Source organism: Canis lupus, chromosome 5 (genome assembly GCF_048164855.1).
Source record: "Canis lupus baileyi chromosome 5, mCanLup2.hap1, whole genome shotgun sequence".
Lineage (NCBI taxonomy): Eukaryota > Metazoa > Chordata > Mammalia > Carnivora > Canidae > Canis > Canis lupus.
The window spans coordinates 41332508-41357641 of record NC_132842.1 but is presented as its reverse complement, the minus strand read 5'-3'; the positions used below and the strand labels follow the sequence as shown (position 1 = coordinate 41357641).

At 34.8% G+C, this 25134-nt stretch overlaps 1 protein-coding gene across 4 annotated transcripts in view; it reads right to left on the bottom strand.

Annotated features, from left to right (window-relative positions):
* RBM27 (RNA binding motif protein 27) overlaps nucleotides 1–25134 on the bottom strand; it is a 74052-nt gene that overhangs the window by 29286 nt on the left and 19632 nt on the right. The window contains exons 4-12 of one of the 4 annotated variants that reach the window (XM_072826355.1): nucleotides 22466–22557; nucleotides 21611–21804; nucleotides 20626–20889; nucleotides 18372–18665; nucleotides 16026–16160; nucleotides 7789–7953; nucleotides 5981–6130; nucleotides 2726–2870; nucleotides 1753–1906 (exon numbers count right to left, since the gene is read on the bottom strand). In XM_072826355.1, coding sequence (XP_072682456.1) covers nucleotides 1753–1906; nucleotides 2726–2870; nucleotides 5981–6130; nucleotides 7789–7953; nucleotides 16026–16160; nucleotides 18372–18665; nucleotides 20626–20889; nucleotides 21611–21804; nucleotides 22466–22557 — 1593 coding nt within the window. The remainder of the gene's footprint in view (nucleotides 1–1752; nucleotides 1907–2725; nucleotides 2871–5980; nucleotides 6131–7788; nucleotides 7954–16025; nucleotides 16161–18371; nucleotides 18666–20625; nucleotides 20890–21610; nucleotides 21805–22465; nucleotides 22558–25134) is intronic. The other 3 variants (XM_072826356.1, XM_072826357.1, XM_072826358.1) reach the window with 3 other exon arrangements.

The following is a 25134-nucleotide window of genomic DNA, read 5'->3' as shown; positions in this document are numbered from 1 at the left end:
CAACAGGCATATCCAAAAAAATCCCTGCAAAAGATCTATACACACTTGAATCCTATTTTAAAAAGTATAAATTAAAACAAGCAAAATTTTTCACTTATGAAACTGGCTAAAAAAATGTTAATGGATTCATATTACACTGTTGATGAGCTTCACACAGTGCATTTCAGAGTATTAATTGGCACAACCTTTTTGGAGAACAATTTGGCAGCTCAAATTAAGAGTCCTCTAAAATTCCCTTTAATTCAGCAATGCATCATAAAAAAAATAATGAAACGTTCAGAACAAGGAGGTTCACCACAGCATTGTTTTTATATAAAGTAACAGAAAGAAGAGAAATTCCCAACAACAAAAAACAGTAAATAAATTATGGCCTATCGCTACCCCTTTCCCAAATTTTTACATTGAAATCCTAACCAAATGTAGTGTGACTACATTTGGAAACAGAGCTTTTAGGAAGTAATTAAGGTTAAATGAGGTCATATCGGTGGGGCCCTAGTCAGATGGTACCCAAGGCCTTATAGAAAGAGAAAGATCTCTCTACCCTTCCACAATTCGAGGACACAGCAAGAAAGTGACCATCTGCAAAGCAGAAGGAAAATCCTCATCAGGAACCAAACTGGCCACCTTGACTTTGGACTTTGCCCAAAATTTTTGTTGTTTAAACCACCCAGTCCCTGGTATGTGTTATGGAAACTGGAGGAGTCTCATCTACCAAGCTACATTAAGCCATCTTTTTTTTCTAAATGCCATAAACAATAACGACCTAGGAAACATGTAAGAGAAGAAAGGTAGTCAGAGACATACGGAATGATTTTGTCTTTTGTGTGTAGATTACGTTTATTTTTTTTTTTTTTAGATGTTTTAAAAGAGAACATGGATATATGTGCATATGTGTTCTTCCATATAAACAAACACAGGTCTTTTCATTAAAGTATCAGTAATTGTTACTGCAAAGTGGTGAGATCTAGGTGATTTGGTTTTGTCACTTTTGTTGAATATATATCAAATTATCTATAAAATTAAACATGTACTACATTCAGGGACAAAAGACTGCTTAAAAATCTCTCCAAAAATATCTTTCAAAAAGAATATTTTGGTTGAGTTCTTTGAAACATCAAATTTCCTACCACTACTTTCTTAAACTCAGTTATATAAATCGTATTTTAGTTTGATGACAACACTAACCATCAGGGTGACTGACTGAAAGTAAAATTAATGAAACCTCAAGTACTGTCAATTACAGCGTAACATCCAACCACAAATTCATAAAGTGGAATATCTAGCAAGCAGAATACAAAAGCTACAATTTATGAAATATTAGAAAATATGTTACACTGCATAAAATTCTCAAGATTAGAACCATCCTTAGCCAATTACTACTTGACTACAATAGAAGAGTCATTCAGCAAACAAAATTACAATCTTAGAAATTACCAAAAATCTCACCTACCTAGTTAGAATACTAAAGCAGATTAAGGAGTCATTTGTCCAGAAATAGCATCATAAACACAAATATACTAACTAGCCTCTGTGTCTTTCAGTAAGAAGTTGTGGATAAGAAACAAATCAATTAAAAAAAACAAATTCAGCCTAACAATTTCATCATAAAGTTAGGTATAGAGCTATATAGTGGAGCCTAAAACACTTAGCAGAGATAATCAGACTAATTACTGGCTCATTTAAGCCAAGTGAACTGATTTTCAAAGATGCATAAAACAACATTAATTCTGTCACCAACCTAGCCACATTTACCTGGATGTTTACAATAGTTCCAAATTTGCTGAAATGTTCATTGAGCTTGGTAATGTTGTTCAATTCCTGAGGGATTTTCTTGACTTCTAATTTGGTGTTTGTATACTGATTCTTTCTCAAAAATCCTGGTTTACTCTGACTGTTATTTCCTTGCCTGAAAAGAATATTAATAGATATTGATTAATTCTCCCACCTTATGCCTAGACGTGAGACAAATCAACAAATAATTTTTTACATGTATTAAAATGTCATCTGTAAGACATTCTTATATTCTTTAGAAATTACTATTTAATTTTCACATCATCCTTGTTACATGGGAACAGAACAAGTAGAAAGAAAGAAGACTGAATGGCAAAATACTGCAAAATGAAAGAGGCCCAAATGAGACTAAAAATCATATGTTAGGGGGGCCCAGTTGGCTCAGTCAGTTAGGTGTCTGCAATCAGTCAGGTCATGATCCCAGAGTTCTGTGATCAAACCCAGCATCAGGCTCCCTGTCAGCAAGGAGTCTCCTTCTCCTTCTGCCCCTCACCCCATTTGTGCTCTCTCTCTCTCACTCTCTCTCAAATAAATAGAACCTTGAAAAAAAAAATCATATGCTAAAAAGATACACTACAACTACCAAGGAGTCTAACTTTAAAGGAAAGAACATCACTGTTTTTATGGTGTGTTCCTCAACTTATGCAAAAGTACGTAATTTTTTCTTCTTTTCTATTCATTTCCAGTGTCTTGATAATTCTTAATATTGGGCTAGACCTATGTATAATAAATATAAATTACTAATATCTACTATTGATACTGTTCACTCTTCCATTTTTAAGATGTTTTAATGATGCTTCTGGGAACCCTAACTTTGAGACACATAGTTTGAAAATCACTGATTAATGACAACTCTTAATTTTACAAATTTACTAATGCACACAAAAATAACAGAAACACCAATCAGATGTTACTAAGTAGCAAATTATCTTACTTTCCCAGCCAAGGTTTCTTTGTGAGTGGCCCTTCCAAACCACTTATAGCTCTTTTCCGGCTATCTGGTTCAAGAACTACTCTGGTTATGTTGCTATTAATTGAAACAGGAACTGGCGGTTCAGTCTGGATGACAATGTTAGCAGCTGTTGAAAACAAAAATTAACATTACTAACAATGTAGTATTTGAGGAATTTCAAATGATTAAAATATTTAACCTAAAAGCTAAAAAAGCACAGCAAATAGCACCCAACTTCCATTTCCTTTACTGAAATGCTTAATAGCAAGAAAAAATATCAACTGCCTCCTTTTTCTTTCTTAAAAATACAATACCCAAATTTAAGAAGTCATAGGCAACTGCAATGTAATAACTGATTCATGCAAGGATCATCAATTGATGGGGAAAAAAAAAAACACCAACAAAAGACTATCAGAGAACAAGATATTTACATGGTGCCAAAGTAACACTCCACAAATGATTACATTACAATGAAGAGATCTAACAATTATCATCTCAGACAAGCAATCAAACTTAGCTCCATAAATAAAATGAAATTATTTAGATTCTAATGTTATTCAACAAAAAGTCCACCCAGGCAGGATATTCTCATGGAATTATGATTTTCTTATGTGTAGCAAAGATACTGTGTTTATATAGGCCATCTTATTCTTGGATGTTAAATAAAAGCTCTAAGGTGCACAATCTCTACAAATACTTGCAAGTAGTTCAAGAAAAAAATGAGAAGGGAAGAAGGATGAGAAGAATATGCACTCACACCCAAAGGCAACCAAACATTAACAAATGGTGAACCAAAGTGAAGGTATTCAGTTTACTGTACTTCTTTTGATTTTTTGGTAGGTTTAAAATTTTTAAAACTCATAAGTTGGGAGGAAAATCCAAAGAAAATACTATAAATTCGTATATTTCTTTCACAATAGTTAAGACTAAAATACTTAAAGAAACTGACCTTACAATGGCCTGTGTGTGGGAAGAAGTGTGTTGAATAAAAAAGTAACACCAATCTATGCTTGATATACTCTGAATATTCTCCTTAACTTTAGTGATTCCACCAAAAGTAAAACTAGCAGCAAAGAAAACATGTAGGGTTAGATGATAGGGTAGGGATGAGGGTTGGAGGTATGTCACTGTATGACAGGAAAATTGTGAAGCAAGTTCACTCATTTAACATATATTTCTTCAGCAGCTGCTACAGCTCCAACAATTCTATTAGACCTTAAGGGTAAATTAGTGAATAAAGTAACTATGATCTTTGCCCTGTTAATGGCCTTTATTTTCAGAAGGCTAATGGAGGAGACCGCAATTATGATGGCATAGAGCATTCTAGAATTTGCCATGTCATTTCATCTTCCCTACAACAATTTTTACCTCCTAACATTGCCTAGTGCTTTTCTTTACTGAAGGGCTTTATAAGAAAAGGAGAGAGATACATAGCTAGAGCTTCAATGACTTGCCAACATGACAAATCAAGCCTACTGTACAAAACCACATGATTTCTACCTGAATGAGATTATCCATGAACTACTGTATATGAATACACAGAAAGTCCAGACTAGTGGCAAAGGGAAAACATAAATTTCTGAGAATATGATCTTCCCATTAACTTCAAGTAATCTGGTAATAATTTATGCATTATAGCACAGAAGATAATAGCATATTGTTCAGATTCTAAATCTATGCCTAGGTTCAAATTGCAGTTCTGCCATTAATAATTATATGACCTTGGGCAAGGTCTTTAACTTCTCTCTAACCCTTAATGTCTTTATCTGTGAGAAGAGAATAAAAATAGTACCACTTTTAAGGAGCTGTAAGAAAGGAATACAAGATATAATAATACATGTAAAAGCATTTGGTTTCATCTCATCACAAAACTGTTAATGTGTGATTAATATTTGTTATTACTACTATCAATGGTAACAATGATATTAATGGCAGTAAAGAAAAGTTAATAAAAGCAAGATAGGAAAAAAGGTAAGAACAAGAAAATGGTCACCACAGAATGAAATCAAAAAAATATTGTCAGGACGACCCACGGCCAGTCAACCAAATTAAAACTAAGTATTACAAATCCCGGGCACCTGGGTGGTTTAGTCAGTTAAGCATCTTCCTTTGGCTCAGGTCATGATCCCAGGGTCCAGGAATCAACCCTGAGTGCCAAGTATCCCTGCTCAGTGGGAGCCTGCTCTTCCCTCTCCTCCCCACTTGTGCTTTCTCTCAAATAAATAAAATCTTTTTTAAAATATTAGAAGTCAAACTGTAGTAAGAAAGAAGAACTGGAATGTCATCAAACTTTCTAACCCACCACTTTTGAAGGGAGGAGTATAGGAGGACATCAACCCATATTAAAGGTAAATGCTGGGGCGCCTGGGTGGCTCAGCGGTTGAGCATCTGCTTTTGGCTCAGGTCATGATCTCGGGATCCTGGGATGGAGTGCCACTACAGGCTCCTCATAGAGACCCCGCTTCTCCCTCTGCCTATGTCTCTGCCTCCCTTTCTCTGCCTTTCATGAATAAAATACTTAAAAAAATCAAAAATAAAGGTAAATGCTTGCATTTTAGTCTTTAAAGGTTTGTGACTATGCTTTGTAAAGGTCCTAACATGACTGTAATCATAAATACTAAAAAAGATCGAATGATAATTTTATTCCAGTTTTTCAGAGTCTCAGTTAGTGTGAAGCACAGCACTTATGATACAAAGTAAGCCCTTAAGTGATCAGTTCTTTCAGGGCCAGGGACCATGTCATTTCATCTTTCTTTACCTAATACCTAAAATAGTATCGAGTAAACAGCTAAAAGAGTCTAAAGGTCTACAAAAATAGCAACTAATATAAGTATTGTTTCTTATTTAAAAAAAAAATATAGGGATCCCTGGGTGGCGCAGCAGTTTGGCGCCTGCCTTTGGCCCGGGGCGTGATCCTGGAGACCCGGGATCGAGTCCCACATCGGGCTCCCTGCATGGAGCCTGCTCTCCCTCTGCCTGTGTCTCTGCCTCTCTCTCTCTCTGTGACTATCATAAATAAATAAAAATTTAAAATATATATATATGTATATATATATATTCTAATTATAGCTTTAAAATAAAATTTGGAGATACAGTTTATTTAAACACATTTATTTGAGATGATTATATGGCATTCTTCAAAAAGATAATGTGTAAGTAATTTTAGTCTTAGTGAGGTCTAAACTGCTAAACTGAACTCCTGTATAACAACAGCATCAAAGTATGAGGTATTCTCACCTCTTGGATTTGCATCCATATCTCCAGATGTTAGGCCAATCAGGTTAGGGCGCTGTGTCTGTGTTCTTGAAAAGAACTGTCTGTACTGAGATCTACCAGAACTGGTAATACTAGGAGCTTCTGGATTATAACCATCTGGTTCATATGTATCTGGGGGGAAAGAAAACAACAAAACACATAGCAAGTCAGAGAGAAGTAATTTCTCATATATGAAACAAACAATAGCAAAAAATTAATTTTTTCTTTAACAAATATATCAACCTACACATACATATCTAATTTACAGTATATAGATATACCTGTTAGAAGTGAAAGAAATGAAAATGCTCCTGTCCCAAAACACAGATATACACATCAATTCTTCATTACAGAAATATTTCCAGATTCATTTACCTAGCCATTTTCATCCTCTATATTAATCACCTAATCCAAACGTCAATAAATATTTTTAAAAGAAACATGCACATACACTAATACTACACAGAAAGGACTGATTGAGTTTCCTCAGTTATCATGTCTCATCAATTTCCAGTACTCTTTTAATTAGGGGGAAAATCTATCTACTAATTTGGTTATCTACACTTTAAAATCGAGATATAACAGCTGGTTTCATACAAAAAATATTTCAAATGTTTTATTTCAAATGGCTAAATAAGATAAATTTTATATTTCTAAACATAATCATGATCTTACTACCAACCACCTCATCAATGCTGCTTTTATCACGTTTCCTTTGTTTTCTCTAAAACTAAATACTTTTTAAAACTCTAATGCTAAATAACTATTTTGTTAGTGTTGAAGAAATTCTGAGTGTTCATCTCTAAATGGTATATATCCTCTTCATCCTATATAAAATGAAAGAACAGTTAAAATTAAATGAAGACACCAGTTTTCGCCACTGTGATTTAGAAGTCCTTGTATCTTTTTTTTCTTAGGGAAAAATTTTCTATGGCATTCATATTAAGTTTCAGCTACAAGGTTAGGGACATTCAGATCCTTATTAATGGCCAATCAGTTCTATGATTCAAAGTATTAAGATCAGCAAATTATTAAAAAAATTTTTCAGTTACCAGTTGGTAGTCTTGACAGATTTCCTATAATTAAAATCTCCTATAGCTGCAGAAAGTTTTAAAGAAGTTGTATAATCAAATGACCTTGTTCTATAATTCCTGAGAATACACAGAACCCCTAGAAACTTAAAAGTCCTTTAGTCAATTATGATGAACTCAGATCTAAAGGCAAAGTAAGAAATGTTAAAAACCTCCTGAGATACCCACGAAGCACTTCAAATAGGTCATCAACATGTACATGTAGGTAGGAGGGAAGAGTTTTCAAGAAATCGCTACATTATACACAGCCAGTCCATACATGTTCATCCATTATCAGCAAGAAATCAGATGTTTTTGTTTTGTTTAAAAAAAAATTAACCAAAAATAAAAAAATAAAAAATATATAAAAAATAAATTAACCTAGTTTTTCTTGAAATGTATAAATGATTAGAAAACATTCAAGTAGATACTCTCCTTCTATTTACTGGATTAGAAATTAGTTCAAAGAACTAACGCAACTTTTGTTCCTAAGAAATTCAAAGTCAATATAGAGGACACCAGAGATGACAGACACACAGGAGGCCTCATCATCTAGCAACCACAAGGGACAAATCAAAGAAGCAGGGAAACAGAAAAGAAAACTAAGAGGGAACTAATGGGAATTTGTGACAGCAGATCAAGATGCCAGTCACCACTTAGGCTGGCAAGCTGTGGTACAAAAGATCAGAGAGGTGGATGGCCATTTGTAGCAAAGCTTACCTGGGACCAGAGGGGTGGGGCTGGAGACTGAGGTATGGTACCCAATGGAGGTTCCCATGAGGTTTCGAGGTGGCACCAAACGAGCTGCCAACAGAGGAGGCGGTGTCCCCAACTGAAGTCGCTCAGATGCAGCAGCACCATGTTCACGAGAGTACATGGGCTGTCCTACAGAGGAAAGAATAGGAGGGCAGCTGGGAATGAGAGTCACAAGCTTCTCAGGTAATGATGTACTTCCTGAGACTTGAGCCAAGAACAGAGAAAGTACACCAATGGGAATGGCAGTCGAGAAAGGTATTACTGAGATTCTTTCTAACTCAAGAAACAGTCATACAACTGGTTAGGATGCACTGAAGTATAAAGAAAGAGTAAGAATTAGGTAGTATGACTGTATAATCTCAATCTTTCATAATCTTAAATGAATAACTATGTTCTAACTGTACCCAAAAGTGAACAGTCAACCATAATCACACTATCAGACAAAGGTACCCTGAGCTATTATCCATGTAGTCTTGTATCCAATAAAAATCATGTAGTTTTGAAGACTCACACCCATTAAAAACAAAAACTCTTCTTTTCAAACTCACATAATTTCAGGTTCACACAAAACATATGCTCATACCTGAGAGCAGAAAAAAGAATAAAGAAAAAAAAAAAAAAAGGGAAACACCATAAGCATACCCTCACAGAGAATAAGAAATGTTCAAAAGAAAAAAACTAAACGAGAGTGAAAACTTGTTACTTGTTACCTACTTAGCAGATGGATAACAAGTACTGACAAAGAAAAAAAGGACAACACTCCAGATATATAGATCAATCACGGTACATATGAAATTACTTCAGATATTAAAGAACTACTTTTTGAAAGAAAGAACATTTAGTGTTTACATATATTAACACAAAAATGTCTGAAACAATGAAGTCAAATTTGGTAGAATAGGATTTAAAAAGAAGTATCAAGGAACAGGTTTTTTTCTTTTGTTGGTCACTTAATAGTATCTGTTTTACCCCATGAGACCTATTTACAAGATTTACTCAATACTTTCTAAAGTCAGACATTCACTATGTGGCACAAGATAAAATAAAGTGAATTTAGAATTTTTTTACACTCAATGAATGTCCTTAAAAGTTATACATTTCCAAAAGACTTTTTAAAATACACTTTAACAGAACAAGCCACAAAGCAACCACCTGATTTCACAGTAAAGGTAGAAGAGAAATAGATGTACTAAATTTTACTATCCTTCTCTTCCTATATATGAAGCAAAGAAGCAAGTGACAAATCATATTGTACAGCAGACTGCAAAACTGCACTTAGCACCAATTCTTTCAATATTTACATTAAAACAAGGCTCTTTTAATTATTATGTTACAAAAACAATCAAAATATCATCAACAACCTAAAAATAGTTGTAAGAATGAACTACTGCGCAGGATTTCTTGAATGAAGGAGTATACTAAAAAGAAAAATGGAGAAGTGCATTCTCAGTCCATATGACTGGTTTAAGTTTTTAAGACTGCATTCAATGTACCCAGTATATTTAACTAATAACTGTCTCAAAGTGAATTGAAAAGCTAAAGGCTTATTTGCACAATGTCCTTTCAAAATGAATGACAAAGAACAGGCATTTAATTTCTGAAAGATGGCTGTTTATTCAAATGAAGCCGGATGTTCAACAACATGCACTGAGATCTCTAAACACTATTTAAAAACAAAAGCTTCTTTAGATAAAAGGCTGATACTAGGCCTGAGCAGAAAATTAAGATGAATCTGGTTGGTATACTTTCATATATAACCCTGTTCTTCCAGAAACTATAAAACACTAGGTGTGTCAAAAACAAAATAATCTGCAGGAGCCAACATGAAGAGGCTCCCACGGTCAAAGACAAAACAGTGTGAACACCAAAAAGGATGTAATGGGGTGAAACATATCAAACATGTTTAAAATCCATGAGTTCATAATGATCCCCTCTGGAAGATACCAGGAAAGAAGGCCATTATTCTGAAAACTGATAAATAAAAGGAAACAAGCATATATCCTGTCTTTCCCATAAAAATTGCATTTCAAGTTAACCAAATGGTTAACACTACAGTTTCACTTTGTAGAATGCCAGGCAAGAAATGTAGAAGAAATTACAGAATTAGGATATCACACTTTTTATAACCTGTAATGAAACAGCAAATCTAAGGAGTGATCACACATGGCTGCTGAAACCATTTTAAAGTTGATAATATCAAATGGACAAATCAGAATGAAAACACCTGTAGACACTGATCAATATTTATAACAAAGGAAAAAACTTGACATTATGTACATCATGAAATATTACAGTAAGTACATCAATAAAATATTCATGACAAAAAAAAAGCCCACACCAAAAGCGTGAATCTAAAGTCTCCAAATTTAGCCCCCAAATTACAGGAAATAGAGGACTGAAGAATGTATTAAATGACATAAGGAGATGCAATATGCCAAGTCCAGAATGTGAAAAACTTCTCTAGGAAAATAATGTTTCTTAAATAAATGTCAAAAAGAAAAAGTAGAGGAAATTATTACATATTTAAAGACTTAAGAAAGGTATCTCCTAAGTGTAATATATAACACATATATATTATGTTACATTATTGTTTGGATGCAGCTGTAAATGATCCAGCTGTAAAAGGACAACTATGATACAATTTGGAAATACGAACACTAAGTGGATATTTGACAATAGTAAATATAAATATTTTAGGAGTGTGATAAAGTGTTTATTTAATCCTTATCTTTTAGAGATACATAGTGAAGGTGTTATTGATGAAATGTTATAAATGGAGGTTGTCCTAAAATAATCAAGTCAGGGATGAGTTACAGCTGAAGCAAGGTTAACCATATATATGTCGAGGTGTGCTGAAGCCTGTGAGTACCTGAAGAGTCCTGAAGAATTTGCTTTCTTTTTGTGCATGTTTGAAATTTTCCGTAAGTTTTTCCTAAATCAAACAGGTTACAATAATGGTGAAGGTGAGCCGGTCACAATTTATATTCATTCGGTTTAGTTCTCATTGGCATAGTGACTAGAGAATTCCAAACTAGAACCATCCCAAGTTCATGCTCCTATCTTATGTGTCTCATACATCTTACATGCCTGACAGCAAAATTTTCACATTCTTAATGTTAACTCTACTCAGGGGAAGAGTCTTTATGCAACTGACATTTTAGCTACTCTTTGGAACTTCCTGATTTTGTCATTAAGAATACTCCCAGGATGGGTCGCCTGGGTGGCTCAGCAGGTAAGCATCTGCTTTCGGCTCAGGGCATGATCCTGGAGTCCCTGGACCAAGTCCCACATCGGGCTCCCTGCATGGAGCCTGCTTCTCTCTCTGCCTGTGTCTCTGCCTCTGTGTGTGTCTCTCATGAATAAATAAATAAAATCTCTTAAAAAAAATAAAAAAGCATATTCCCAGGAAAAAAATCTTAAGTTTTAAACTAAAAGCTCAAGTGGAAAACAAAAAAGCTACACCACCTTCCAATAATTAGCCATATTTATCATGTATCTTCTGTATTAGAATCCAAGGTCCCTGGCATACAATTTGAAGTTCCAGGGCTTAAATGATGCCTGGTACATAGTAGGTACCCTAAATAGTCACTTAAAGAAAGGATGAAAGCTTATGTATTAAAAATATCCCAACGACAAGTATTTTGGAGGAAAATTTGTATGTTGAAATGGGCAATAAGATAATGAATTTAAGACAAACCAAAATAAAACACAAGGCAGAAGAAACCCAGACAATATTCAATGACTCTACTGGATATCGATACACTTTTCTAGACATCAAAATCCATGATTCTGCATTAAGAAATGTTATATATTCCACAAAATTAAATGAGGAATCTCAAGTTTAGTAGGAATAGAGTGTTTCAATAATTTTTCATAGTTGATAACAGGAAATATATTTTCAGAAAGATAAAGATTATTTACATAAATACATTTGAAGACGAACAACTGTCTTCAACCTAAAAAATCAGTCTGTAGAATAAAGAATGCTATATTCTACTATCACTTTTTCACACTTAACTAGAGTGGACTTAGCAATCATAACATATTTCTACTATGTTTTCTTCAAGGGAACTTAAGGGAACTTAAGGGGATGAAAGGGATATACTTGAAAATGGTACTGTGCAACAAAAAAATTATACAGTGAGTTGGTTAACTCAAATTTGGGTAAAATATTTTAAGTACTTCAGAGGAAACACTTGATTTTAAAAGGTGTTACGATATTACTCTCTTTGCATACAATTCTACCTATTAAGTCCTTTTCAGAATATCTGTGACATTTTTAATTCGAGAAACAACAAAATATTAGCTTTTTTTTTCTAAACTATATCCATTTGAAATCACCTTTTAAATAGCATTACCAGGAGCCACATATATTCTACCCACTTATACAGTGAGGATAATTACTTTTTTTCTGTTAATATTCAATTGTCCTATTGCAAAACAAGTAACCACAGCCGAGAGGATGGTTTTATTTTCAACAGAATCAGTTCCTTTCTCAACTGTATTTCTGAGCCACTCTATTCATCTAGTTATAATAGCAAAAAATACACTGTATTTGTTTTTTTGTTTTTTTAAACACATTTCTTTTCCACTATTAGATTTTTAGCTTCTTAGAAGAATCACTTATTCTTCTGTATATTCCTAGTATCTAGCACTGAGCAGACCCCCGTTTTTACCTCTAAAATTCCAGATTTCGTTTTTCTCTGTATATTCCAGGTCTCTAGTGACATAATTTTCACAACTAAATACCATCTGATATGCTGTACTCCGTTTTAAACATTTTCTATGTTATGAATTTTATTTTTTAAAAGCTTTTATTTATGAGAGAGAGAGGCAGGGGGCGGGGCGCAGAGACACAGGCAGAGGGAGAAGCAGGTTCCATGCAGGGAGCCCGACATGGGACTTGATCCCGGGTCTCCAGGATCACACCTGGGGCTGAAGGCGGCGCTAAACCGCTGAGCCACCAGGGCTAGGGCTGCCCTATGTTATGAATTTTAAAGAAAATTTGACAATAAAATATCCACAATTTAAACTTTCCCAATTTAGGGCAGCCCGGGTGGCTCAGCAGTTGGGATCTAGTTTGGGATCCAGCCACAGCCACACATGAGGCTCCATGCTCAGCAGGAGGTCTGCTTGATATTCTCTCTCCCTCTGCCCCTCCTACCATTGTGTGTGTGCTCTTGCTCTCTAAAATGAATCTTTAAAATAAATAAGGAAGAGAGTACTTTGCATAAAAAACTTTGAATTGTTTGATACAAATAATTCTGTAATCTTTAAAACATTCAGTTGCCAACCAAATAAATCTCTTTAAACTACTGATGCGACATCTGAAACTATCCTCTAAAGCAGGAATTCACAAATGCCAAAAGGACGTTATCATCTATCATCTGTCACTGGTCTGAGACAAACAGAGGGAAAAAATGTAATGTAATTAATATTTCATAAAACTAAATATAAAAGGATAGTGCTGTCTTTTTTTAAAGTAAAAATATATTTTTTAAATTGAAATGACCCTATATACTTTCATATACAATTCCTTAATGTGGCAAATAAAAAGTTGCTAACTGTACTGTTCCCCCAAATTTTCTTAAAAATGTTACCACCTTCTGAAAAAGAAATTTGGAACTGGTGTTTTAAAAGGTCTTTACTAATATATCACAAGATATTTTTGCTTTTAAGAAGAGAAAAATGATTTTCAAGTAAAACGAAGATTACCTTTTTCATCTTGGCTCTCAAGCATGTAGCACAATGCCTGGCACATATCAGGCATTCAATAAATATTTGCTCCATTAACGAATATGGAGCTAAGACACTAAAATAAATGGCAACTGCCAGGTTTTTACAAATTAAAATCAAAATGTAATTTTTATAGAGTGAGTCACGATGTTAAATTTAACAATATTAAAATAAATGGTAATTGCCAGACTTTTTAAAAAATTAAAAACAAAATAGAATTTTTATCATGAGTTACAACGCTAAATTTGACGGTAAGAAAATGTGCCATCTGCAATAGTCTCAGATAAATAATCCATTTTTTGTACTTAAAAGTCCAAAGACATTAAGAAATAATGTTAAGAAATGAACTAGGGGAAATAAGTGACACAGGATTGATAAATGTTGAACCTGAGTAATAGGTATATGGGAATGCATTATACTGTATTCTTTATTTTTATGTTTAAAATTTCTCTAATTCATAAAAAAAATGAAAGAAGCAGTAAAACAAACATGCTGTAAAGACACTATAGTAGTTAGAAGACTGAGATACTAAGATGTGGTTTCTGTTTTGAAGAGGCTCAGAGAACACAAAATTAACAAACATGAAAAGAAATCTAACAGTAGGCTTATGTACAATTATATGTCATTATGTAATAAATGCTTTTTGGTCCTGTAAGAGTTTATAACAGAGCAATAATGTTCCCCATGTACTCAGAAGATTTGGACCTTGAAAGAAGAGAAGAGAGAGAGCAAACTATTAGAAGGGAAGACAGGAAAATAAAGTTGAGTCACAACAGGGGAACCGACAAGGTATAATTGGCCTAACCAGAGGAGATATATGTGGGAGTATAGTGAAGAGATGACCAAGAAAGGCAGGGTAGATTATAGAAAGAAAAGCTATAGGGAGGGATTCATCGATAGTTTAGGAGGGACAACTGGGTGGTTCAATCATTGAGCTTCAGACTCTTGATCTCAGCTCAGGTCTTAATTTCATGTTAATGAGTTCACCTCTGTGTTGGGCTTCATGTTGGGTGTGGAGCCTACTTCATAAAAAATTATATATTTATAATTTAGGAGGAAATTGTGGCCATTGCAAAGTTCTGAGGTACTGCTGTGATTCGTTTTGTCAGGAAAATTAGCTCAGCAGCATTATATGGTGTGACTTAGGTGCAATGAAACATAACAGAGTCAAGAAGATTACAGCAATAACCCAAATGTGAAATGACTGAAGTGTCACAGTAGCAACAGAAAGGGCAGAAACCACAGTAGCAATAGAAAGGGATATTTCAAAGAGAGGATTTTTTGATTAACTAGATATAAATTAAGCAAAGCAATGATTCAATCATGTCAAGGTTTCAATTCTAGGTGATTAGATGGAGGTTATTTCAATTTAATAAAGCCAGGGATAGTGGAGGTAGATACTTAAAGAGAAGGTAATTGATTTCAGAAAAGCTGAAATTTAAGGAGATAAGAATAACTACAGTATTATAGAAAACTAACCTTTATATTTAGCTTACCATGCCAGGTTCTATTCTAGATGCCTTAGATAGATGTATTAATGCATTAACTCCTCAAATACGCTTTTGAGGTGAGCAACATTATTATTCCCATTTTATAGAAGAGAAAACTGAGATACAAGGAGGTTAAGTAACTTGTTTAAAATCACAATGACATAAGTAATGAAATAAGGATTTAAACCTGGGCTTCATTATATTACTGAACTGCCTTATCGTGACATGATAAAGATGAAGAAGTGTTTATGATAAATACACTGCATAAAAGATGATTTTATCTATAAAGCTACATAGCTCTATAAAAAACTCATAATTTGACATTTTTAACAACCAATTATCTTATTTTTATGTTTTTGGAGAAAGGAATATTTTTAAAAGCCTTAAATAAGCAAAAATAACAAACACACCTAAGAAATCAGAGAGAAGTAGGATTTAAGAACAAATTATTATAAACACAAATGCTGTAAATAACACAGCCACTAAATATTATGGTTTAAATGATGCTATCATCACTCCAGTATACAAGCTAAATAATTATTTGGCTTGCTTTATCCAACCTTTTATATATTCTTAGAAGATAACCTTATGTTTTGGAAATTCAATCAGAAGAACAATTTTGAACAGAAGCTTCAAAATAAATTCCCTTTGGAGAGACAAAAGCTTCAAAATTTCCTTAAAAAGAGACTAATGTTTCAAAATAAATTCCCTTTGGAAGATACGAAATGCTGCTACTTCATCTATAGCAGACGAGCCTTCAGCATAGAAAGCCCTACCCTTCTCTTTCACTTTCACTAGCACACAACTTAAACTACAGCCATTTAGCATAATCACACAGCAAGTTGTCTTGTGAATACACATATTTTTATACGGCACAGTGCCTAAGAAGAAAAATTATAGTTTTTAAAATTATGACACTGAAACTTAGCTTTTCTATACTCCAGCAATTTTAAAAGTCAAGCAATATTTACTTACGCTCTGATACTGCATAAAGGAGGTTCTGGGGTAAAGGAGGAGGTAGTCTTGCTCCCACTGGTGCAAGATTGGGCACTGCACTTGTCCCAGGCTGGTCACGGTTGTTTATCAAGCTTGACTGTGTTATGGGTGGTCCTAAAATTTTTAAATAAAGAAGAAGAAAAAGGTTTATGTTTCCTAACTAATAAAAATACTATACTAGAACTAATTTGGATAGTCATAAAGTATCTACTTTGGCATAGAACAGAATTAAGAAATTTGATATATGCAGGTTTCAACACTATGAGATGCATAATTAATTAGGATGACATTTTAGTCCTAGAACAGAAAAAACAATTCCAGGGTGAAAAAAAGGCAGGATGCTTAGTTCTGGGGAATGGGAGTAAAAATGGCTGAGAAGGAACTTGAGCAAACTTTCTGGGATAAAGGTAAGCTCCTTTAAAAAAAAAAAAAAAAAGATTCATGTATTTATTTATTTGAAAGAGAAAAAAAAAAAAACAAGAGCGGTGGGGGGGTGCCCTCGGGATAATAGAACTCTTAAGTTCTGCATTATGAACATGTTTAGATGTTGTGATGTCTGCAACATGCTAGGAAATGCATCAAAAATAATAATGAGGGGTGCCTGGCTGGCTCAGTCAGGTAAGTGTCTGCCTTTGGCCCAGGTCGTGATCCCAGGGTCCTAGGATCGAGCCCCGCTGAGCAGGGAGTCTGCTTCTCCCTCTTCCTCAGCCCCTCCCCTCCCGCTTGTGTGCTTGTTCTGTCAAATAAAGTCTTAGAGAGAGAAAGACACGTGATAATAGAAATATGGTAAAATATTAATCATAGAATCTAGATGGTGAATATATGGGAGTTTGGTGTACAATTATTTCAACTTTTCAGTATGCTTGAAATTTTTCATTGCAAAATGTTGGGAGAAAATGACATTCTTGGATTTCACTTTTAAACAGAAATGTTCCCACATATCACATCTTTTATAGTGGAAATTTCTATATATGAAGATGCTTCTTTATTTGGGGAATAAAACCTCAAGTTGAGCTTCGCAGTTATACTATCTACATGACTACTAAATCTATGTATCCAATGTCTCCAAACTTTTATCAACTTTAATGTTGTCTATAAAGAACATTAATGCAGGAAAGCTAGGTGATTAGGTACATGGGTTCATCTTAAAATATTTCTGCAAAGTTGTGAGTCTACAATAATTTCAAAAACAAAAAGTTTAAAATAAAAAAACTGAAAAAGTATCACTTAGTAAATTGAATAGCAATCATTTTAAAAATAATGAGTTGCCATCTCTTAACAATGTTAAATGTTTTCTTTTTTTTTAAGATTTCCTTTACTTATTCGTGAGAGACACAGAGAGACAGAGGCAGTGACATAGGCAGAGGGAGAAACAGGCTCCATGCAGGAAGCCCGATGGGGGACTCAATCCCGGGACTCTAGGATCACGCCCTGAGCCAAAGGCAGACACTCAACCGCTGAGCCACCCAGGCATCCCTGTTAAATGTTTTCAAGTAGATATTTTCTTCTATCTTTGCACACAAGTGAACTATTCACCAATTTTTTTCTAATTACGAGAAAAATATAGTCTTACTTTTTCTGCTAAGCTGGTGAAATGATACGGCTTCTGGAATTTACTACAGCAAAAACAAACTCAAGGTATCTGTGTGCACATGCAGATATGATAGGGAAGGTCGGAAGAAATAAGTAAGACAAGAACAGAAGAATACTGATAATCACTGAAGTTGAGTGACAGTACATATGGTACACACATATTATTCTACTGTCTATATCTGAAATTTTCCATAATAAAAGACTTTAAAAAAATTACTTTAATATTCCTGAATAGCTTTTAAAAAGAGTTATTTATTTGAGAGAGAGCACAAGAGGGGCTGAGAGAGAATTTCAAGCAGACTGCCCTGAGTGTGGAGCCCGCTGTAGGGCTCAATATCAAAACCCTCAGATCATGACCTAAGCTGAAATCAAGAGTCGAAGGCTTAACTGAGTGAGCCACCCAGATGCCTCAAAGAGATTTTAAAGACTAGGAAATTTCATTAAACTACTGGCATGTTCCTTTTTCTGACATCTTCAAAACACTGGATTTCTTAAGATGTCATCAACTAGCAAGACATGACTCCCAAAATTTCTTAAAGGTACTATAAATAATGCAGTGCAACAATGGATAGAATAAAAAGAGCAACATTTTAATTGTAAGAATATATTCTAAATTCTATATTAATTTATCTTTCAAAAACTTTAAATCTATTATCAAGTTAGTGAAGAAGTAGGTTCTTCTAAATAAAATTCTTTGCTAAAGAATGAAATACTTAATGAACATATACTTACTTGGTATGGGAAGCACAACAGAAGGCGGAGGCTGGCCATGTCCCTGGGGAACAGGAAGTCTCATACTGTGGCCAGGACCTGGACCTGGACCTGGGCCTGGGCCTGGGCCAGGGCCTGGGCCTGGGCCTGGACCTGGCATTGGAGGCATTAACATTCCAGGAGGTGGTGGAGGAGGAAGCCCAGGAGGAGGTGGAGGGAAAGGAATCATGCTTGGCAGAGCAACTTCATCAACAACCAGGGGATCATTTCCATGATCAAACTGACAAAGGTCACCAAGTACACAAAATCCTCTTTCTGTAAGAATACAAGAATCTTATTATGATCTAGAGTTCAGAAAACAAATAAAACAAAACCCTGAAAAGTCTACCAATCTGATTTATAAAGTAATTTTTCTCCAAAGAATTTAAAAGCCTTCTCAGTATTATTCTGTTAATCGTCACATATCCCTGAGGTAAGGAGAGATGGAAATACTCTTTACTTTTTGAGACTATGCTTTGTTGAGGTAGCAAGTAACAGTTCCAAAATAGGCTATTAACCACTATTAACCTATTTGCCATACATTCTCATATTAAAAATTCAGATTCAGGGGACCTGGCTGGCTCAGTTGGTAGAACATGTGACTCTTGATCTTGGGATCATGAGTTCAAGTCTTACATTGGTCACAGAGATTAAGGAAATTAAAAAAAAATTCAGCTTCAATTCAGCAAAGACAGGGTACGGGAGTAAGGGACTTAACTAGACAATCTAATTTCAGTTAACTATTTTCATGGTATTGTTCTAAATTCCACATTCTTGCTATATCTGCAATTAGAAACTCTAGTTTAAAATATTCAAGTGGGGGGGTGGCAGGGTGGTTCTGTGGGTTAAGCTTTTGACTTTTTTTTTTTTTAAGATTTATTTATTTGAGAGCAAGGGAGCGGCAGGCAGAGAGGCAGAGAGAGAGAGACAGAGAGAATCCCAAGCCAACTCTGCACTGAGCATGGAGCCTGAAGCAGAGCTTGATCTCAACACGGGTCGTGATCTCAGGGTTGTGGGATCAAGTCCCACATTCGGTTCCACACCCATCTCCCTCTGTCCCTCCCCACTTAAAAATAAATAAAATATTCAAGTGGGAAGGGGTGCCTGGCTAGTTGAGTTGGTGGAGCAGGCAACCCTTAATCTCGAGGTTTTAAGTTCAAGCCCCACATTGTGTATAGAGATTACTTATAAATAAAATTTTAAAAAAAGAAAGAAAATATCCAAGTGCACATTATTTACTAGGTTATTCATGGCATCACTGTTTATAACAAAATATAAGAAACACCCCAAAAGAGCAATAGAGTTCAGTTAAACACATTTTTCTTCATACAGAATATTAAGAAACCTAAAAAAAAGTATTAAGGAAACCCTCATGTATTAATATAGGATAACTGCTAGAAAATATTACTAAGTGAAAAACAACATCCAGGAGTATGAAGAGTATAGTAGCATTTCCACAGAATACAAAATAGGGGAGACTATACATATTTGTTTCCATAACATATACACAGACTGCATTTGGAAGGATACACAAGAAATTAATAACATTAAATTGGCCTTGGAAACGAGAACTCTGTAACCAGGAGACCAGGGTAAGAAAGAGATAATGCTTGAATTATGATTTGATTGTATTTCCTACTTAAAAATACACAAAATGCAAAAAATATATATTCTACACTTATAAAGAAAACTTTACAATGTCTGCAATTTACTTCAAATAATATAGGTCCAGGAGAAGCAGCAGAGAAGTACAGATGAAAACAAAACTGACCATGAGCTCCTAACTACTGATGCAAGACCATGGATACACTAGGGTTAATTATATTGTTTTGTCAACTTTTATTAATATTTAAATATTTCCGTAATAAAAAATTAAAACACACACAGATTAAGTGGAATATCAGCATATTAAAATTTTAAATAGGTTATTATAATGCTTAACAAATTCCTTGCACCAAACACTACACAAAAAAAAATATAATTCCTAGCGTCTACCAAATTTTGTGGTATAGTGTCTAAAGAAACAAGAACAACAAAAAACAAATGAGTGGGTCAAATTTGAACATTCTCTTAACCAGAGCCAATCTACTAAATCAAGAAAGTAAATAAGCATAAGCCAAAGGAGATTTTCCTCTCACTCATTCCTTTTAAAAAATCTGTACTATAATGAAAAGGCATGCAATATTAACATGTGCTTACTAATACTTTTGAATACAATATAAAAGAGGATTTTTACCATCATAATCTCTGCATCGCCTCTTTGGTGGTGGGTTTCGACCAAAAGAATTGGAAGAGCTATGATTGTTATAGTAATTAGACCAACTCTCTGTTGTGTTTTCTGAGTGGTGCGCAGGTGCAATCACAGTAACAGTGCTGGGAATAGACTGTGCCCCAGAGGAGTACTGCTCAGAAGAGCTCGGAGGTGGTGCAGACACAGGCACATAAGAACTCTCCAAGTCATTCCTTTCACTCTTAAACTTTGATCTTTCCCTGTGCTCTGCTTCAGAGGCAAAATAAAAACAAGAAACAAGATTAGACATTTCTGTTCTCCAACTATGTTTATCTTCTCACAGAAAAGGGAAGAGACTATTGCAGTAAACTCACTGAGCTGTCCATATTTCAAAGTGCTCTCATTATTAATATACCCTAAAAGCAGGAACATCAACGTGACATATCTTGACCAGTAACTTGTGGAAAATAATTTCTGTAACATCAACATCAATATATAATGAAGAGAGCCCAGCTTCTCCACTGATACTTGGTAAGAAAGCTATCCAAGAACTGACTTCCAAACAGATATCCTGATACATCAGTGGTTGGGATCCCAGTTATCCACCTAACTAAACTCTAGTCAACCTTAAGGCAAGTCCACTATTTTTAGTGAGGGTGTGACGGAGGGAGGGAACAGATAGTCCTCCTTCTCCAATGATAGCTTTCTTGATTAAAAGACCTTAGTTTCGATTGTACAAAAATGACTTTAAATCTAGACATGTACTATGAAATACATACAGCTTCTTTTTCGCCAAACTCATTTGACTTCATCCTAAGAACAGAGCCCTGTCTTTGTAACAAATTAGCATTAGGTTTTTTAGACAATTCTAGATTTTACGTTGCTCAGACATGTTAAAGGCACACGTGGTGTTTAAGGGAAGTTCTGGTACCCTTATGACAAAGGAAGATAAGCAATATGGAGTTTTTAGGAGGAAGCCTCATCTACTCACCAACATTCCTATTTGGATCCCGGTCTTTGCTGCGCCCTCTACTTCGGCTTCGACTTCGACTCAGGCCTCGGCTCTTACTCCGACTCTTACTCCTGCCTCTTCTCCAGTCATATTTCTCACGGTACAGTTCATTCCGCTCATAGTACCGGTCATAGTCTCTCCACTTGCCATCCTCTCTTTTTTTCTCACGTGTCCTATAATACACAGATATAAAAGCCATACGTATGCTACAGAAACAAAGTATGCAAATAAATCAGGAGTATGAAATACCCTCCTTGATTCAGCAAAATTCATAATGTCTGTGCTTTTTCAGAAAGCCATATAACCACAACATAATTTCTCTGATCCATTATATAAAAAGAAAAAAACATTCCCTTCAAGTACACTGGGTGGGGAGAAATGAAAAAAGAAGGTGAATCCAAAGTATGAAGAGGGGTAGGACAAAAACAAAAATTTAAAACTAGAAAAGAAAAAAGGCAGAAACAAGGTTTCCTAAACAAAAAACTAATTTTTTAATGGCAGCCTGATGAATCAATATATAAACTGAACTATTTGTAGTATAAAATACTATACATGATTTTAATAGTGAGCACCCCTAACCAAATGGAACATTTCATTAATATCCTCTAAGGAGACTACTCCCACCCCTTTGCTCTTGGGAAAGCACATAATGATGATTGTTTATAAAAGGAAGAGAAAGTATGACAAAGACAAAAAACACAGAATGGAGGAAGATAACCTTCTCTTTCTTTAATCAGTTTAGAGAGAGGCATCAGTACATGTTAAAAATCCCATAATGCCCTTAAAGTAACTAAAAAGTGACTTATCAGAGTCTAATTAAATATACACACACACCTTCGTTCACTAGATTCTGAACGAGTCTTCTGGGGACTAGGATACTTCTTTTTTCTACCATCTCGTTCTTCTTCCGCTGGCTCCTGAAATACCTATATGAAAGCATTCATTAGGAACAAGATCAGCCCTTCTATTAATTATGAGACACATCTATCTGATAATCTTTTTAGTGCAAGAGAGGGCACAAATATACTGAAATACTGAAGTCAAATTACATCCAAAAAAAGGTAAGCCATAGGGAGGAATAAAAAAGATGTGGAAATCATTTCAATAGTAATATGCTAATTTTTAAATGTTAATTTTTCTTTAAGATTTATTTATTTGAGAAAGAGAGAGAACACATAAACAGGAGGGATAGAGGGAGAGAATCTCAAGCAGAAACCATGCTGAGCATGGAGTCTGACATTGGGCTCTATCTCACGACTCTAAGATTACAGCTGAGCTGAAAACAAGAGTTGGACACTCAACTGACTGCACCACCGAGGCACCCCAAATGTTAATGTAAGGTAAGAACAGCAATGCAGGAAGAAAACAGCAATTCATCCCTTATAATGAAACCATAGAAAGAACAAGTCTCTGATTTAGAGATGATGATTTATGTTTTCCTAATCATAAAACATAATTTGAAGACTATAGATTTAAGAACAAATGGTACAGTTAACAAGCACCATGAACTCAGATTTCACAAGATTTACAGAAAAATGGTACTGGAATTAATGTCATAACAGTTAATACTGAACAGAAATAACCTGCAGTCTTATTTTTTTAAACAAAAGTTAATCTCAAAACATATATAGCCTCTACTAGAGAAAGGCAAAATAAAGTCATTTGTAAGAGCTAAACAACTATCCCTCTAATGGAGAAGCTCACTTAACAAACAGGAGTCAGTGCAAAGAACAGATAACAATTTAGTAAAATTTGGGCAACGTAAAATGGTAGCCACGATATGGCAAGCATATGGCACTAGCTAAAACACTATACATTTGTTAAGACTATATTTAAAAATCATTCCCTTTACCTATTTGCAGGAAATGCAGAGCATATATTACTCCTCTGGGATGCAATCAACAAATCTACACAGTAAAAATCTCTATAGGACAAAACACTGAGTTCCTTCAATAAAATAAAATTTAAGGAAAATAAAGGGGTGAGGAAAAGAAGACCAAGAGAAAGATATGGGTAGATTTAAAGAGTGATTTAAAGATTAAAAGAAACTTTTTTTTTTAAATTAAAAGAAACTTAAAAGACATTAGCTTAGAAATCTGTTTTCTAAATCTTTGCAAGGATTTTTTTTTTAACTTCTAATGGAAAAAAATATTTTCAAAAAGTTAAAGGATCCAAGGTGCCTAGGTGGTTCAGTCAGTTGAGTATCCCACTCTTGATTTCCGTTCAGGTCACTATCTCAGGGTCATGGGATTGAGGTCTGCATTCTCTCTCTCAAATAAATAAATAAATAAATAAAATATTAAAAAAAAAAAAAGGCGAACACTTGGTACAACCAAATGAACCTTAAAAGCATTATGATAAATTAAAGAAAGGTGCCAGTCACAAAAGGCTATGAATTGTAGAACTCTATTTATATGAAATATCCAGAACAGGCAAATCCATAGAGAAATAAAGTAGATTAGTGGTTGCCTAAAAAAGCGGGGGGGGGGGGGGGGGGGGGGAGGGGCTGGAGGAGAAGGGTTGGAGGGTGATAGGTTAATGGGTACAGTGTTTTTTTTTTTTTATTTTGGATGATGAAAATGATCTCAAATGGATCATAGTAATGGTTGTACAACTCTGAATACAATAAAAACAAAAAAAAATCACATTTGTACACTGTAAATAGAGGAGTGGTAAAGAAATTGTATTTCAATAAAGCTATTGAAAATACTCAAATGTACATTCAAATGTACATTATTTTCTAGGTTATTCATAACAGCACTATTTTTAACAAAATATTAGAAACACCCGAAAAGACCATTAATAAAGAATTCAGTTAAACACATTTTTTCTAGGGATGCCTGTGTGGCTCAGTGATTGAGCATCTGTCTGGCTCAGGTCGTGGCCCCAGGGTCCTAGGATGGCATCCTGCATCAGGCTCCCAGCAGGGAGCCTGCTTCTTCATCTGCTTATGTCTCTGCTCTTCTCTCTGTGTCTCTCATGAATAGATACATTAAATCTTTAAGAAAATAAACCCCACATTTTTCTACATATAGAATACTAAGTCAGAGAGCATACACAACATGGCTAAAACTCACATAAAGAGTTAACGGGGTATGTAAGCAGCTCAGTTGGTGGAGCATGCAACTCTTTATCTTGGGGTTGTGAGTTCAAGCCCCACGTTGGGTGTAGGGATTACTTTAAAAAAAAATATTTAAAAAAAGGAAAAAAGGCAAAAACTGAAGGGATTCCTTTTACATAAAATGGAAAAAACAGGAGAAACTAGTACACGGTATTAGAGGAGAGAGTACTGGTTACACTGGAGAGAGGAAAATGAGAGTGAATAGAAAGAGGATATTAAAAAAAATTTTTTTTTTCAGGGCGCCTGGCTAGCTCAGTCGGTTGAGCATTTGACTCTAGGTTTCAGTTCAGGTCATGATCACAGTGTCCTAAGATGGAGCCTGTTGCAGGCTCCACACTCCAGCACAGTCTGTCTGTCCCTCTCCTTCCCCTTCTACTCCTTA